The sequence below is a fragment of the Miniopterus schreibersii genome (genome assembly GCF_964146895.1).
Source record: "Miniopterus schreibersii genome assembly, chromosome: 14".
NCBI lineage: Eukaryota > Metazoa > Chordata > Mammalia > Chiroptera > Miniopteridae > Miniopterus > Miniopterus schreibersii.
In genome coordinates, this window is record NC_138114.1 from 36,073,669 (window position 1) to 36,092,132 (window position 18,464).

At 48.6% G+C, this 18,464-nt stretch overlaps 1 protein-coding gene across 31 annotated transcripts in view; it reads right to left on the minus strand.

Moving 5' to 3' along the window:
- Window positions 1-18,464, minus strand: part of SORBS1 (sorbin and SH3 domain containing 1) — a 204,682-nt gene that overhangs the window by 21,497 nt on the left and 164,721 nt on the right. For 19 of the 31 annotated variants that reach the window (XM_081157851.1, XM_081157860.1, XM_081157857.1 and 16 more), the window contains 7 exons: window positions 15,393-15,565; window positions 12,646-12,731; window positions 9,303-9,470; window positions 5,809-5,855; window positions 2,594-2,708; window positions 2,336-2,461; window positions 581-772 (listed from right to left, as the gene is read on the minus strand). In XM_081157851.1, coding sequence (XP_081013977.1) covers window positions 581-772; window positions 2,336-2,461; window positions 2,594-2,708; window positions 5,809-5,855; window positions 9,303-9,470; window positions 12,646-12,731; window positions 15,393-15,565 — 907 coding nt within the window. Of the gene's footprint in view, window positions 1-580; window positions 773-2,335; window positions 2,462-2,593; window positions 2,709-5,808; window positions 5,856-9,302; window positions 9,471-12,645; window positions 12,732-13,381; window positions 14,852-15,392; window positions 15,566-18,464 lie in introns of all 31 variants that reach the window. The other 12 variants (XM_081157853.1, XM_081157862.1, XM_081157863.1 and 9 more) reach the window with 2 other exon arrangements.

Genomic DNA, 18,464 nt, shown 5'->3' on the forward strand with positions numbered 1-18,464 from the left:
CAAGGTCCTCGTGTTTTGGGCTTTGGGAAAGTTGGGATGGGTTTGGAGTATTTTACGTTTTAGAACCCATTTGCTCATAATTAATGTTCAGGAAAGTGAACATTTTATGATAAACTTCCTTCCTTCAACCCAGTGTAAACAGAGAGGCTGTAAGTTACTTTTTCAACCTGGTTTCTGCCTGCAAAGAATACTCTGGACCTTTATCTTCTGCAGACCAACGAGATGACCGAGAGCCGACTGGGCCACGGTCTGTACGAGCAGTGGTGGCAACCGCCCACCACGTCACTGGATGCCCCCAGTACAGTTCTGGGCCAGCTGATAAAGGCTCCTATTTCTCTTCCCCCCATCATTCGATCCCCAGAGCGATCACCTTAAGCTCCCCCTTTTCCCCGAGATAATATTTCTCCGACCAAGTGTGTGGAAAGTGCCATTCGTATGCACGGAAACAGACCGGGTGTGTACACTCCCCACTGCTGAGGACGGTTCTCAGCGACAGTGATGACGAGCCGCCCGAGGGCCGCGTGCCATCAGCACCGAGGGTCTGCCCCGCTGTGAAACCAGCGACGAGAGGCTGAGGTACCTGTGGGCTCGCGGTGGCACTACGACTTGGGGAGGAGAAAGGCAGGTCGATGTAATCCACCGGGTTTTTCACCAGTGGCCTTTTGATCACGTCGACATAGGTGATGGGGAAGATGCCCTGCCGGCTCGTCCCTGGGATCCGCCCTTCGTACCAGTTCTCGTCCACCTGCCGCAGCAGCGTGATCCTCTCACCCTGTAAGACACACAGGGCACGGTCCCCGTCCCGCCCGCCCCCGCGTGCTGGCCCGGCCTGCACCCTGTGCTGTCCTGCTTATGTATCACATTCCTTGCTCACAGACACCTTCCTTGCTAGACCTGGAGAGAATTAATATCACCGGGATGGAGATGCTAACAGCGGTAGAGCTACCTGGATGCAGGGAAGTTAAGCTCGGTCTGTAAATATTTCAGGGAAGGAGCAGGGCAGACTCACTCCCCCAAGCTAGCAGGCAAATGCAGTGTTTTTGACTCACCGAATGCAAAGCGGACAGATATGCAAACTTCTTCTCTAAGGCAAAGGTTTTGGGGGAGGGGCTTTTTTCCTCCCTTTTTATAACTTTATTTTTTCCTGTATTGTTATTGAAAAATTAAAACACAAGCAAATGTAGAGCAAAAAATAATCAAGACCCATAATATTATCACTCGGGGTAACTACTATTAATATTTTGATATATGTACTTCCCAGACTGAATTCTATACGTGTGAATTAGACTTGCACATATTTTCTTTCTTATAAAATTGAGTATGCACTGTGTTTCCCTTTTCCAACTTACTTATTTATACTTAACAACATATAAGGAGCCTCATTCTTTCTCAGGAAATATAATTCTACATTTTAAACAGTGTTGCACAGCTTGATGGACCACTGCGGGATATCCTATTGCACATGCATGCACTGATCTAATTACTGGTCACTTGATGTTGGGCAACTGGGTTGCTTCCAGTGTTTCTCTTTTCCATAAGGGGGCTCATCTTTATCTAAGGCATGTGCTCACTTCCCTCAATCCTCAATAAAATAACTTTAACAACTTTAGCAAACCAGAGAATTTTGACAGGTAGGGGGCAGCCAATCGACATCTGTTTCTCTCTCTCTCTTTCTTTCTCTCTCCCTCTCCCTTCCTCTCTAAAAAAATCAATAAAAATAAAAAAAAAGCAGGCTGAGCTCCTCAAAGGCAATAATAAGTGATAACACTGGCATCTCCTGCTGCTGAGCATGGACTAGATGCCATGTGTCACACTGGGGGCTTCACATATGTTGTTTCATTTAATCCTCTTATAATAGCTCTGAGAGCCACTTATCCTCATTTTACATATGAAGAAATGATGGCTCAGAAAAATTATTCAACTCCCCCAAAGCCTCATAGGTGATAACCTGTGACTTTGGGCTTCAAAGTTTTTCAAACTTCTGGTGTCAAAAGATTTGCTTTTCTCAAGTAGGCCACATCCTGTGATATAAAACCTAGTCACCTACACAGTGCTTATCATATCATTAGGTGCTCAATAAATGCTGACTGAATACAGTTTATAAAAGGTATCTCATATTCTAGAAGTTCTGCCTTTACTCAGTGAACTCAATGGAGTTAAACCCTGACACTAGCCTAGGGTTTATTTTTAAAAATACCTCAGAATTGTCCACTTGCCCTTCATGCCCCCGTGACTGGGCACATCTCTAAGGCGTTGCCACCCTGCAATGCCACCCGCCATGAGAACAGTGCCACCCGACAGGGAGCCCCGAAGCACAGGGTGAGAGGACGCTTACCTTTCGGAAGGACATTTCTACTTGTGTATCACCATTGAAGTTGAACTTTGCAATAGCTTCTCCGAATTCCAAAACCTGCACCGGGGCCAACTTTTTGGGCTGAGCCTTCTCTGCAGGAGGAAGAAGCTGTGGAAGGAAAAGAGGTAAAAGAAGAAAGTGGGGGCACCAGAGGAAAGGAGGAAACAAAACACAAGTTCTCGGTAAATAAATGGTACTTTGGGCACGACGGGCTGTCCCTAGAGAAGGCAGCTGCAGTACCTCGACGTAGGTGCGTGGGAAGATGCCCACCCGGCCGTGGTGCTCTCCTTCGTACCAGTTCTGATCGATCTGCTTATAAATGTAAACAATGTCTCCTTTCTGCAGAGGAAGCTCCCTGTCAACAGAGGGTCATGCGTTTTAGCAGATGTTTCAATACGTGTAAGATTAAGACGCATAGATTTTTAGCAAAAGGAGACCTCGAATGAGGTCAAGAGGACCATTGCACAAGAGGGGCTGCATATTTGGACGTGAGAGCCCTACAAGGCAGGAAATTACATCGATGGATGTTAACTTTCAAACTGACTAGCGCTTTCAAGTGCTCAGAAGACTCTTAGTTCGTGGTGGTTTCTCCAAGTACTTTTTGAGAATGCCATTCTGTGCTGAGAATGTTTATGTGACACATAGCAATGCACTCAATAGTCCTAATTGATGTTCATTCAATGATGACAAATGTTTCCTTCTAGACACTTTCACTGCCTTCGCTGGCCCCTTCTCTGCCCTGTCAAATTATTTCTCATATATTCTCAATCATTCTATCCATCTCACCATCCATCTATCATCATGCAGTACAGAGGCTGTGAAATTAGGATTCAAAAGCCAGTTATACCATTTGCTGGCTCTGGAACATTGGGCAAAATACTTAATGTCTCTGAGCTACTTTATCAAAATAGGAGCCAACTCAGAGTTATTGGAGAATTCAGCAACAAACTACAAATGAACACCCAGCACGGTGCCTGTCTTACAGTTAACACTTGGTAAATGTTAATTCACTTCCTTTTCAACATAAAGGGATCTTGGAAAGGAAAGTAGATTTTCAAATTTTCTTCATGCCATTTTTCTAACTTTTCCATATCCATCCCTTTGTCTGCCTCAATAATGACGATGTTAACCTCTAATCAGAACTCCCTTTAAAAAAAAACACGGAGACAAAAGGTTAACTTATAAACAATATGAGAACATGAGAACAAAAACTAACTTGAAGTTTTCTTGAATAATAAAAAATATCCTAGATCTTTTCCATTTGTGTCAAACCAACAGCCTGGGAAGAAAGGTCTCTGGGTGCGATTTGGAGGGGTGCGCCTGCTTTGCAGTGTGCCAGGAAGTCCCATGTATGTGAGAGATGCCGCTGAACAATGGGGCCACATCTGGGAAACCTCACACAAAGTCAGCACTGTGCTGAATGAAAGAACAAGGCAGCCTTTGTGGGTCTCTCATTGGTGGACAGGGTCCTAATCCTAAAGAGGCCAATGAAGGCATCCGGGCATCTGTCTCTGGAAGGAATGTCTTTGGCCAAATGTTTGCCACAGTCCTCCTCGGTAGTGTTCTGAAACCAGCCTTCCCTTTACACCCAACCGGGCACACGTGGATGAGCAGGACCCTGAGCACACCCACCGGTGCTGAGGTCTGCAGGCCCCAGCGCTGCTACCCTGGGTGACGTGCAGGTGTACAGGCAGGTGGCAGCCATAAGGGCCCCACTGCTAAGAACTTTTCTGAGTGACATACTATGGGGGGAAAAAGAACCCAGTGACTGAAGATGTTTAAAAGACTCAAGTCTATGGATCTGTCATTGACTCTTATAAAAAGTTGTATTAACTTGTTTTGGTGGCTGCGTTGCTTGATAAAGCGCCGAGTCAGGAAGAAGGAGCCCTCTCCAGCTCTGGCAGTGTCGGAAGTGGTGACAAGTTCTGTCTACCTCAGCTTTTTCATCTGTTCTATTTGACAGGGTTGCTCTAAAGAAAACATTGTTTTAAGACTTTTAAAACGGAAATCTAAGTAAGCGTAATATTATCAACACAATACCATTCAATGAATAGTACGTGGACCTTTCTCAATAAAAAAAAAAGGGTAGGGGGGAAGAAGGTGCCTACCTGATTAAACTAAAAATTACCTTATAAATCTTTGTTATCCTCTCTGGTTAAAAAAGGGGGGTAATGACTTACTAGATTGCACAAAATGTTTTATTAGTACCTTGGCTGCCCTGTAAGAGAGGCATTTTTATGCCCATTTTACAGATGAGAAAATTTGAGGTGGGAGAGGCTGGTGACTTGGCCAGTCGTAGAGACAGTAAGTGGCAGAGTCAGGATTCTAAAAGCCACATTCTTTCTGGCATGCGATGCCACCACCTCTCGTTAGCTGCTAAGCCTAAGGACTGGAGTGATTACAAACATACCCACAGGCCCCAGATTTGTGCCTAGGTTCTGGAAGCTGTGGCCTGGTTTTGTTGGAGGAGATCTCGGCTGAGCAGCCTCCATACAGCAGTTCCCACGTCTGAGGATGGGAAGCTCCTGCTCTCATCACCAGACGTGGGGCCTCCCACCAGCAGGACAGTGGGATGGCTGCTGGTCACTGCTGCCAATGAAAACTCATGGCCCATTTTAATCCATAATAAGATATAAAGTGAACAGGCTCCTTTTGGAACCCTGTCTTTGTTGCATTCCCCAAATTTCATTCCATGGAAAAAATAAAAGTTTCCTGGTCATCTAAATTTAGGTTACATGGGATTAAATGAGCTAGTCAGGTTTCCTTCTTCATTGAAGGACTGCTAGAGTTAGGAAAATGCCAAAAGCAAAGTCTCTCTTCAAGGGCGGGCGGGAGGGACAGACACGGTAGGCAGTGGGCCCAGACTCATTTCTATGATGGAACACTCCTCTTGAGAAAGATTTTACAGAGCTAGCCTCTGAGAAACATACTTCAAGATACACTGGTCTTCTGAGCTTTCCCACAAGCCTTTCACCTCTCGGATGTTGTAGCAAAACTGGTAAAGTTATCTTTCTAGAGACTGTTTCCGGTTCCTTCCATGGAAAGGGTGGGTCAGAGTGAGCCACCAATTAATCAAGCAAGTTGCATTCCTGTATAGGAAGATGCTGGGGGGCAAAGGGGAAAGAGCCCAGGCTCTGGCACCAGGCTGCCTGGGTTTGAATCCTGACTCTATCCCTGACCAGCTCGGGCAAGTTCCTTAACCTTGCAGTCCCTCGGTTTCCCCATTTATACAAAGGGATAACAGTACCTAACAGTATCTGCCTCACAGGATCACAGTGCAACCTGTGCAACACCGTAATGTAGCACAAAGCACCGGAACAGTGCTCGGCACACAGCATACTCCATAGACTACTGGCCTTTATCATTGTTATGTCCCCAACTCTTCTCTGTAAGTGAACTTCTATGTGTCAGGGAGGCAGTTAAAATGACAGATAAACATGACTGGTGGCACTTACTTCAGTGTCTGAGCTTTAAAGTCAAATTTGGCTCTGGCAGGTCTCATCTAAACACAAGAAACAATGTCAAGTTAAAATCACAATTCACGTACAATGGAAAGGACACATTTTCACAAGTTTCCGGAAAGCGAAGCAGAAAAACTCAAACTAGTTCATTCTGGTGTACACATCTGGGCAAAATGCCACTCTTCTGACCTTAGCAGAACACTAGTGGATGTTTGGTGAACTATGTCATGCATGAGACTCTCCCTAAAGAGGGCCAGGCTTGGGGAAGAGATAGTGACAAAAGTCTCAAGGCTGAAGTGCTACTTCCCCAAAGCTGACCATGACTATTAAAAACAAAACAAAACAAAAACTAACAAAAAACAAAAATGGAGTTAGCCAGAATCTTACTGTTTGGGAGTTATGACTGTCTTACTCTTACATTTTCTGTTTGCCTGGCTTGAATTACGATCTGCAAGTGGATGAAACCCTGGTTCACCTCTCACGTCATCTTCGACTGTACATTTCTCGTGGTGAGATCATCCAAAAAGTCAGATAAAGTGAGCCCTGAGCTCATTCTTTCTCTGAGGCTTTCCTGCCTATTGGGTAGCCCTCCCCTTCCAGAACTCCAGGCCTGGCTGGCACCCTCAGCCCGTCGCCCCTTCTTCATCATGTCTGTCGTGAAGTCAAGCCAACCTTCCCCCTCCTTCCACAGCCCTGCTCAGGTCTGACCTCCGGTTCCCAGGCACAAAGCTTCCTTTGACTTCACCTCTCTTCACTCTAATCTACTGTCACTCAGGAGCACAAATAACATTCCTCAAATACTTCCATCACATCACTTCCTTGCTTTGAAGCTGGCAGAGGCTCTCAATTGCCCTCAGATCAAATCTCAATTCTGAAGTGTTGTTAAAGCCTTTAGGTAATTTCTCCCCACTCGTACCTAATGGCCTTTCTCTCTGTTACACTCTTCCCAGGCAAGTCTGTTTGCTACACCTTGGCTAACCCCCCTTCTCCGTCTGGAATTTCTTCACTTCCAATTCCAGCAAAAAGTTCACCTTGACTTACCCATATGTAATCGCACATCTTTCCCCCCCAGCATTAAAAGTAATTATTTTAACTCTTTTTCTTTTTTAAAGAAAGGTAGGGGAGAGAAATCATGTGAGCAAGCTGTTTACAGCTGCCAATATAATTCTGATCCCATGACTTTCTGGTCGAGGGAAACAATGTGATGAAAATTAAATCTCACACTTCCTCTTCAACATGAGAGGGCATGGCCAAGGTAGAAGGGAAAGACGGGAGACTCCAGGTGAGGAAAAATGGTATTGAGAAACTTCATCAAGCTTAGTTTTAGGTTCTAATCCCTCAGTGAGATGCCCCATATGACCAGACTCCTCAAGCTGGGGTCTTGGAGAGATCTTTTTTAGGGCCAAGATTTCTCCACAGGAATTTATTTTTGCATTTTCATGCTGATGTTTCCATCCCTCTATCTACACACATACATACTGGAGGTCAATTGAATGACAACCTTATAACCAATGCTACACAATTTCAATGCCTCACTGTGTCTGTCCGTGACCAGGGAGCATAATTCAACAGCTGTAGGCAAATGAGAAAAGAACTGATGTGGGGTTAATGATAAATGACAAATTCACAAGAGAAGGCCAAATGACCAAACTGTAATGACAAACACTGCATAGTGATTCCAATAAACGTGGTCACCCCATGGCAGCTGGCAATAGAGCTGTGTGAACTTTAAACATTTGTACCAAATAGCACCACATTCACACTTGGGAGTGGCAACTGAGTTTGGGTATAATCTGAGTTGTTTCTGCCTCCCCACAGGGTCTTGCACAGAACTAGTCCACATGATGGGTCTGAAGGTGTGTCCACACAGCCAGGTGCCCCCGGAAGTTGGTGTCTGTTTTCTCATGTCTGTCAGTCAACATCTAGGGCAGTGATTTTCAAAATGTGATCCCTAAACAGGTATCGCCAATGTCACTTGGGAACTGGTTAGAAATGCACACTCTCAGGCCTCACCCCAGAATCAGATACTTTGTGGAGGGAGCCCAGCAGTCTGAGTCTGTATTTTGCCAAGCCTCTAGGGGACTTGATGGGCTCCGATGTGGGAATCACTGTTCTGGAAGGGAAGCAGGGTGGGTTGGGCAGTTTGCCTGTCTCTGTCCATGTTGTTCTAGCCCAGTTGCATTTCCATGCACATGTCCTGTCTCTGTGTGAGTGTGCAGGCCTGGGCGCCTGGGCGGGTGCCCATCTTTCCCACCACTCACAAGCAAGCTGGTCCGGGTATGAGGACCAGCCATCGCCGGGCCTTCAGAACAGGTGGTTTTGAGGAGCTGGTACAACGAGGGCTGAGGGCTGTCCTTCCCTCAGCGCTGACCAGCCCTTGCGAACTCCCGCCTCTCCCTCACGACAGCTTCTTTTTCTCCATCAGCTTAGAGGCCCCTCCCCTTCTAGCTTTCCCTCTACCCTGGCTCCCTCTTTTCTCTACCTCTCCTTCCAGACAACAGTTTCACCACTAGCCAGTGTCACCTCTGTCACTCAAAAGACAGAAAAAGGAATATTAATCGACTATTATATTGAAAGATTATAAAACTGTATATACTTTGGGTGCCACTCATTTCCATACCTGGCAAGCCCCAGACTCACACGTCCCCAAAAGGAGCCAACCTCAGCAGGGCCACAGAAGGGTCACGTGGCAAAACAAACTCTGATGCAAGATGCACCCTTCGGCCAGCACAGGGATTTCAACACGCTGACCTTAGGGTAGGAGGCCGAGGCCTGAACGAAGTCACTTCAAAAGTTTGTGTTTCTTCGTTTGTTTTATAATATTACATTTCGTAATCTCAGCTGAGAAACGTCAGAATCAAGGGAACAAATGAAATGTCTCTCACCCTCCGCTAGCTTATCCAACTGTAAAACCTTCTGGGTTTCAATGATCGTCAGCGAGGCTTCAGCACCGCTGAGCACTTCATTCAGTTAACTCTTGTAAACTGCTGAGGCACTACTGTTCTCATAGTTCACATTAACAGCACTAAGTTTTGAGGTCAGTGTAAACGATGCACTGCTAGCTAACTTTCGTAACCTAAGTTTCACTCAACCGTCTCTTCAAAAATCTTGTCCCCATTCACACCCGTGGCTACTAATGCACAGGGACTAAGGCAGAACGTTTCTAAGCAGAACGCACAGGCGACACAGGGTCACGATGAACGCAGGATGTGGAGGGCTGGACGCATGGAGGCAGCCGATGCTCTAAGGCATGCATAGGGGTGCGCGCCAGCAGGTCCCGGTCCCGCAGCCAGGCATGCTTGAGCATACAGAGCACAGACATGATGGGACTCATGTCCACTGACCAGCCACAGCGAGCCAAAGCAAGCCTAGGGAAGCCAGGATGACAGGTGCTGTTTGGAGAACTACTTTGGCCTACAGAGGGCAATGCTGAGGGGAGGCAAATATGGCTTTGGGTCAAGCAGCAGATCGAGGCGACCAAAACAGACCTCTGACCCAGATTTCCTTTTTGCCGTATCGTCTATATTGAGGAGGTCCCCAAAGCGCTCATTAGTGATAAACTGATGGTGCGTTGGAATGACGCCCGTGTGGCGTCGAGCTGCAATATCGGCCTCTTCTTGCTCGCGCTTAAGTCGTCTCTGGTCCGCTAAAAGTTTCTGCCATGAAATTGCATAAAATGGGCAGTGAATCATCTGGTCGAGGGCATTGGAAAACTGCCAACAAAATCAACTAAGAAAGAAGGTGCTGGGTCAAAAGGGAGGAAAGTTTAGGGTTAGATGTTGGAGAGGATTTATGGCTACAACCATGTTCTGCTATAACCACCCCTGAAGCAACCCTGTGTAGGAAGGAGACAGTCCTGCACAGGAGAAACCTGGGGACCACTGGGACACAGGCAAAGATGAAGTCCACACAGTTCCACTGTCTGCAACTATCCCTGGCTCAACCCAAAGCCTCCTACCTCCTCATACACAGGCAGCCGAGGCCAGGTGACCAGGGTATATCCAGAGGGTTGATACGCATGCTGGGCTGGTGGCAGGAGGCTGAAAGTGCTGTCCTCGCCTTGAGTAGGCAGCGATGAGTCCCCACAGTGTGTTCCCAGGGTGGGGCCAGGGCTGGCTGACTCCTCTGCCCACATCAGGCCACTAAATCTGCGATGGGCTTTTATTCTGTGGGGTCTATGGCAATGAAGTCATTTTTGTGCTTCCTATGTCTGTTACTCTAATATGCTCGACAGAGTAGAGCTGCCCATTTCAGAAAACAGGGTACCCTTTCCCTCTCCTAGGCCAGCCAGTCGTTTCTCTGTTTTTAGGAGGCCTTAGCACAAGGCTATGTATGTGACTGACAGAGAGCATCAGTTACTTTCTTGCTATACTTTTAAACTTAACTCTTTCTTCGTTAGGTAAAATAAAGCTGAGTTTAAGGCAGGGGTGGGGAACGTCCGGCCCGCGGGCTGTATAGGGCCTGTGAAATCGTTTGGTCTGGCCCTGCCAATCCCTCACCAAAGAGAAGCAGTTCCTGCCATCACATTAGGGGTGAGTTAATTGAATGTTTAACCAAATATAGCAGGCTAATTTTTAAGTTGATAATTTTGTATGGCCCACGAGTGATGTTATAAATATCCAAATGGCTCTTGGCAGAAAAAAGGTTCCCCAGTCCTGGTTTAAAGGAATAGTGTAGAATATAAATACAGAAGATAAACTATGAATAATGGTACTTTGGTTTAGAAGAAATATTCTCTCCTAAATTAAGGAAAGAGTCATCTATTCCTATTTTTAAAGGTCTTTTAAAATAATTAAACGATGTGGCATTTCCTTATTGCTGATTGAAATGACCCTGTGGAATAGAATTTTAATGTGTTTTCTTATGCCATACCAAACATACATTCTTGGGATTAATATTTTTGTAGGAAAAGCATTAATTATAACTGATAATTTTCACATTTTTAATAAAACATTATTCTTTTTCCAGCAGGCAATTAAATGCCTCAAGTGACAGCCCCAAATGATGGTAGGCCCAATTTTCCTATTTTTCAGGGTCACAAATAATAAAGTAATGACTCATCAAATGGCCATGGGATTTCCAGTGCTCAGGTAAGTTGTTTTAAAGATTAAATAAGAAAAGACAAGGAAGTGCTTTGCAAAGCACAATGGAGCCCTGGTTTCCAGCTCCGCCTCTGGTATACCTTAACCTGGTAGGTAGCCTTGGGCAACTACCACCCTATTGCAGCCCTTTCCTGGATGAACGAGGGGATTGAATAGATGACCACTAGTGTCCTTCCAGGGCTGACACATGATCATTCCCTGAAATGCCATTATCATCAAAGCGAATAAGAAAGGGCTTGCATAGAAAAATGCTGGGACTGACACTCCGTTAGCTGGAAAGTGTTTTTTTTCTGTAGCGGTTGGAATGGACCAATGCTTGAGGCCAGACCTGTGGTGCACTGGCCAAGGTCCCGCGAAATCAGTGAAGGTGGATGGGGAATGGAGCAAAGTTCCTAAATCAGGGCTTGAATCTGACCTCAGTAAACCCACCCTTCCCACAGTTTAACCACATAAGCCAAAAACCATGGATAAAGACATGTATGTTTTTAAGGGTCTCTGAGACGGTGTTATTCAGGAAACAAGCTGCTCATGTTCTGAATGTACCTCTTAATACATCGATGGCTAAACCAACTAAGTAAAATATGCCTCCTGGGTGGTAGGCAGATCTAGCACAAAACCTTCCGTGTTGGGCACTAAGGTTTACACTAGTGAGTTGGAAGGTCATCTTCTTCGACCACCGCAGTCCAGGCCCACAGGTGGGACTCCTGGACCTCAGGGACGGTGCCTCGAGATGAGTCTGTTCTGTGGCCTCATGAACACTCATTGTAAATGAGTTTTTACCTAATTATTAGAAATAATTCTATGCACCAAGCCCTTCCTCTTTTTTCTTCCCATGGACACATGTGGGTGTCTTACTGCATACTGTCTGCATTAAGCCCAGAGAGGGGAGAGCCATGTCCTTTCTGTCTGTCGTCTCACCATCTGGCAGTAATGATTACCATCCGGCTCTCCTCAAAGTTGGCCTTACCCTGAATCCTTAAGGAAAACCCACCTAAACTCGGAAACCACTCAACAAAATAGAACAACATAGGACTTCAGACTTAGTACAGAAAGGAAGAACTGCATAGACATGAACACCCTCCACCTCCGGCCACCGGGCTCAAAGCGGTTCTTCCACCTTAGTTCATGACAGGAAACGGGCATTGCAGCTTGTTTCTCTACAGGACCCTTTCTCCTGGGAAACGCAAAGTCTAGAAAGCACGCCTCGTACCAACACTTTATCACAACAGGAGCGGGTGACTGTGCCCATTTAGCAGATAGGCAGAAGGACCTGTTCCAAAATACCAAGAGAACCCATTGCTTTCCCAGCCCTGTCAGTCACCCCACTGCAGTAATGCGTCAGCAGCTGCAAGGAAGGGGCTCCTCCTGAAGGCTGGGGCGGGGTTTCCCAGCGTTTATTAGGGCATCTCTCTTCTTCTGAGTTAAAAGGCCACTTCACATTGTTGCCGTTTAATGGCCACAGTGTGTATCGTGGCTGTTTTCCCTTTTCAGTTTCCGCTTTCTCCTACTGCATCCTGCCCAATATGAACTGCGCTTTGCGCCAGCAGAGGGATGGACAGTACTGGGGGAACAGGTGAGTGGATTTCCCTGGAGAATACCGGGAGGGGGGACGGGAGAGTGAAGAGGGGTACAGGGGGGCAGCCTCTTTCTGGACCTACAGACACCTAGAATGTTTACTTCCCTCATATCTTCATCTGTGGCACTTATAGATTTTAGAGATGGCACTTACCTCTTTATCATCATGACGTCTCCGAATGAATTCTTCTGTGGATTCCAAATAATCAGCTGGTATAAAATGTCTTGGTGATTCCGAATCTTCAAAACAACAAAGTAGAATTAAAACAGGCAAAGATTTAGTGGGAAACCAGGCTGGGAAAAGATTTCACCTTTCATCCGTTCTAAATATCAGATTTTTTACAGTTGTTGAGACCAGTGATCTATAACCAAATTCTGAAGGAAAAAAATAACCAAATTCCCCCCACTTTTTGGATTTACTTGTGAACTACTGTAATACAAAACTCATTAGAAGGCAAAAGGTGAGCAAGAAGAGAGGACCCTCTCTGACAAGTGTCCCTGCGAAGAGGCGTGCAGGATCTCACAGGGACACACTGTACACTCACACACACACAGGGCCACCGAGAGAGGCTGCCTCTCAAAAAATCAGGGCGAGTCGGGATTGGTGCCAACTGCAAGGGATTCAAGGGTTTGAATGAACCAATTTCTCAGATGAGCTAAACGGCCAATTTTTCTTTCCAAACAGAGTTTGGTGGTTAGTCTAAATGACATGGGGGCTTTGTTTTTAAAGAAGAGCAGCCACTACGAGCCATGATTAATTGCCAAGCAAAACAAACAGAAAACAAAGGACGGACCAGAGAATGAGCACCGAGGGCACACAGAAGGAGGGGACAGAGCAAGCACAGTGGAGAGACGGGGAGGTGAGACTGGGCAAAAACACAAAATGCCACCTCCGAGGGCTGGTCCCAGTTCACTTTGTGGGTTGTTGTTTCTGTCCAGGCCGTGGTCTGAGTACGGCACGGGGTTCCCGTTATTAAAGGCCCCTGGGCAGTCCTCTGGGACCGCGGGTCTCTCCCGAGGGGGCTCTGGGGTCCGGCTCAGCCTGGCCATGGTGTGTCGGGAAGACAGGCGTTTGGGAACCAAGGGCTTCCCCCTGGAGCGGGGCTCATCCTGATGGGGCTCACTGGGGAGGTCTGGCTTCCGGCCCACCGGGGGGCCCGAGAAGTCACCAGGGGCGGGCTGCCTGGGGTGGTGCTGGAGGGGTTTTTTCAGCCGGAAGGGGAGGGGGCTCATCAGGTAGATGTTCCTGAGGAGCGCGCTGCGGTCCCCTCTGGGGTCTGGGCGCCAGTCAGGCCGCCTGCAGGTCTGCTGCTCGTGCCTGCGGATGGTGGTGAAGCGGGTGCAGGAGGCCGGGCAGGCGCCCTTGCACTTGTTGAGGCGGTGTTTGGGGAAGTCCCCGTGAACACTGCTGCTGCTGCCCTCTCTGCTGTCGCCGGACACGGTGGAGCAGTGGTCGAGCTCATCGGAGCAGGTGGAGAGGGGCTCGGAAGGCGCCAGGCCCCTGAAGCCCACGGGGGAGTCCAGGCTGCCGCACGTCGGGGAGGCGCAGGCCCCCCCGGGGCTCATCCCATCCCCCTCCCTGGGCCGCAGCTTGGCTGACTCCAGGAGGGACTCGGCAGAGCGGGCCGAGGTCAGGCCGCTCCGGGACAGCACAGGCGTGGGGGACTTGCTCAGCCTGCCGGAGAGGTCCAGGGATGGCATGGACCGCGACCGCTGAATCAGCTGCTCAAAAGCCGTGATGCGGGAGGAGACGGTGTGCTTGGGGATGTGCTCAGAGCCCTCCTGGCTGGGGCCCAGCTCGCCCCTGGCCAAGGCCAGGCTGCTCCTCTCAAAGTGGGAGGCGAGATCCCGCACACTGGAGGAGGCGGCGGACCCCAGGAAGAGGCCAGCCCGGTTGATCTGGTGCATGTCGCGGTAGAGCATGGTGAACTGCATCCCAGCCTTCCTGGAGAGCGGGCAGGGCCTCCTGGCGCTGGTGCCAAACTCCTGCAGGCTCAGGGTGCTGCTCGACTTGCTGTCGTAATCCCGCCGGGAGCGCATGAGCAGGTTCTCGATGCTCCCCCCCACTTGGAGGGGGAGCCCTCTCTTGGAATCATTCAAGGAACCCGAAACGCAAAGGTTCTCACAGCTCTGAGCCTTTTCCGACGGCAATAGGACACTCTTCTGTTCCTGCAAAAGGGCGCTAGGTGCAGAGAGCCTGGGTTTGAACTTGGAGGGGAGGATTTCCGAAATGCAGGCTTTGGCAGCCGACAGGGGTTTCTTGTGCTTACACACAGGGCCTAATGCATTACTAGTGTTAACGGTTCGGCTATGAACTGAAGATGAAGAAATCATGTGAGCATTCCCACCTTTACGATCCACTGGAAAGCATGCAGAATAAAATAAACAGACCCATTAGGTTAAAGCTGAAAGCTGCTAAAAAAAAAAAAAAAAAAAAAAAGAGGAGAGGAGAGGTAACATGCTCATCTGTCATAGGGTTTGTGTGTGTATTTAATTTTTCCAGTTGATGTCCAGAAGCAAAATAATCTGTGCTGCAAAGCAGGTGCAAAATGCAACGAAAAGATGGCCACCTTGCTAGAGTCAGGAAAGGCTAAAGCTCAGTTAATTTCTAAGGAAAGGGAATCAGAACAAAAAAAGAGAGAGAGAGAGAGATGCTTTGGGGAGAGCAAGGTTGGGGTTTAAAGGAAGGAGAGCTATTAATACCAGAAAGAAAAATGGCCGGTGAGAAACTAGGGAGGGGACATAAGAAGGCACAGAGGCCTGGAAGTGGACCTGAACAAGGCAAAAGTTATACCAGTAGCTGGAGGTTCACCCACGGCCAACACCCCAGTAACAGTGTGGACGGGAGAGGCCCCCGATAACGGCAGGCAGGCGAGAGGCCTGCAGGCTGCGCGCGGTTACCTTTAGTGGAGGCCGAGCTGGATGGTCGCTTGAGCCCACTGAGGCCCTGGAGAGGGATGTCTCCACCTTCCAGGACACTTTTATAAATCTGCCTCTCGTTTTCCAAGCTACCGAAATCCCCAGGAGCCCCATCTGACTCCCTCTTCACTGCGTGGAAGTTGGAAGAATATATACTGAGAACAATGTAATTTTAAAAGGAAGAGAGAAGAGAGAAAAAAAGGAGTTAGTATTTTTAACATTTTTCCAAAAAGTACATTTCTAGCTGAGGATAAGAAACACACTTTCTGGCGCCATCCTTCCTACAGGGCATTCTTATTTAGACATAGAGTGCGACAGACAGGGCAGGCCCACGGGTGCCCTTGAATGCTCAGGAATCGTGTCCAAACAGCAAACTGCCCTAATGAGATGACTGCCTTTGTGCTTTAACAGAATAACTGGGGGGGGGGGGGGGGGGGCAGGAGATAAGACTGGAAGGGGGGGGGCGGAGGGGTGCTGGGGCCCCAGGCGCTGCACACAGATGGGGGCTGTCAAGAACATGAGTGGAGCCTCCGACATGTCACCGGCCAGCATTGGCGACTTCAAGTCCACCACTTGGATTATTTTTCTGAGCTATTTTTCTTTGGCCGATGGAGCATTAAAATCAACCATAGAGAGGAAGCCCAGCTGTCCTGGGTCTCCAGGAAAACCTGCCACCGAGTGACAATGGGAACTGGGTTCTCCGTGCTTTTATTATACTAACCACACTCTGCACCCACTGCTTTCAAAATTCATATTCAGAACATTATGACATGAATTATGAGCCTCAACTATTGATATATCCCTCACTCACTGATGTAGCCTTCATTTACTTTTATCTTGTTGAAATTCTAGGTACTTTTGCAAGTTAGTACTGCAAATCCTTTTTGGAATGAGGTGGGGCTCAGAAAGAATTAAGAGGACGTGTTCACTGACCCGCTCCCTTCCCCTGGTCCCCGTTTTCTATGCCCTCACCCGCTGACACACTGCCACGGGGATGCACACACTCACAGGTGAGGGAAGGGCTCGTCCTGCAGAAGTGCTCAGGCTTCTGCTAGGCTGCTCTCAAGTCCTACCGAGTCCGGTTTGCTGGTTTCAATATGGATCTCTCAGCTCTAAAGATGTCAACAGCTTGGTGTGTTCTTCATCCCAATATTTTACTATGAATATTATCACGTGTGTAGAAATGCTTAAGGAGATACAATAGTGAACACCCATGTCTCCCACCCCCCAATTCTACAAGGTCCACTGGGCTGCATCTGCTTTATCACACATCTGTCCATCTCCTTCCCATTACCCAGTGATCACGACGGAATTCCTCTGATCCTCACAAACAACCCCACTTTCCTGTTTTCAGATGAAGAGCCTGACACTGAGTGACTGGGGCTCTGGTGGAAGCAGGCGAGCTTTAGTGGACGGCAGGCCTGGAACCTGAGCCACAACACGCCGCTCCACACAGAGTTCTCAGCCGCGTTCTAGAACATTTCCTACGGAGACACTGTGGAGACAGTGCCCTTCCAGAGCCCAGGCTCGCACATCATGGGCAACGGGCCTAACAGCACTCAAACTGTTGTACATCAGAACCGCCGAGCGCCACCTTTCACAAATGTAGGCCTGGGACAAGCAGCTCCAGACCAGGAGTCAGACACAGCAAAGAGGTGGAGGCTCTGTGTTAAAACAGGCCATGTCTCCACCTCAGGGTGGCCAAGCTCCCGAGCAACACCGCTGTTCCTACAATTAGCACCCCTCACAGGAGCCACCTTTCCATGCAGGCACCACCAGTGTTAAGGGTTTTCCTCGCTCTATCTCAGGGGACTGCCCCGGTGGCCAGGGCTCCCCCAGGTCCCCCCTCATCCTTTCAGCCTAGGTCAGGGGACTGAATGCTTTTCCCTCTCCTCAGCCAAGAGAGAAGAGCATTACTGGGGATCTACGGGAAAACAGAACCAACCCTCAGAGCTGAGAACGTAAAAGCAGGCGGGTGGAGTGAGTCCGCAGAGCAGCTCCGGGGCGTGCGTCCCAGAGAGGGGAACCTCCAGGTGGGGCCGGACTGCGCTCTCCTTCCCCGGCTGTGCCCTTGTTTTTAAGGGCCCACTTGACTTTACGGTCTATGAGTACACTCAGTAAATACTTGTTGAATGAATAAAAGGTCACATTTTGTGAAAACAAAATTTGCACCCACGATCTGACTAAGACCATGTTTTGATTTGTGAAATGATGTACTTAGAAATTCTCCCACAAGTATAAGAATGACATCACATTCACTTAGGGTTCTGAGCTCCTGACATCAGTGACCACGGAGTCACTGGAACAGCGGAGAGAGTAAGACGGCAGGGGATTGGGGTGGCCCAGGCTCAGGCTGGCTGTCTACCTGGTGGGGGGGGCCCTGCCTGAAGGGGCCCACTCCCACCCCAGAGACAAACAGGCTTGGCTTTCCCAGGTGTGGGGGCCACGCCGAGGGACAAGGGCTGCGACCGGACAGCTCTGGGCTCTCCTGCTTCTGCCTGCAGGGCGCATCCACCGATGTCCCTGGCTTAGCGGGGAAGACCCCTAAAGGAGACTAGCAAGGCTGTGGCACTATATACCAATTTAAGTCAGTGTAAGCGCATCTAAACTGACTTTCACTTTGAATTTCCTAATTGAAAAAATCTGCCTCTTTTCCTAAACCTCCCTTTCTTTTGGGCGGCAGTTCTGACTTTGTCCTTCAGCTTAGCCGAATGCTTCTCCTTTGTGTACATCTCGGCTACAAAAGGATCCACATACAGACGTCCTTTAGCCTTGCCAACCAAGTGTGACTGAAGTTGCCCCTGTGAGGGGAGAGTCTCTAAAGCCCTGGTTTGGGGCGACCAGGCCTCAGCACGGAGCGACTCTGACAGTGGCTTCTATCCCGCTGTCCTTTACACCGCCTCGGCCTCGGTCAGAACATCCAGCCCAGCCTCCCCCAGCTCCTCCTAACTTCTCGGACAGGACACCGGCTGCTGCTGACTCCACACCTCCTCTACCTCACCCACTGCCAGAGCTCCCCACCTCCCCCACCCCACTTTCTGGCTTTATTCCACC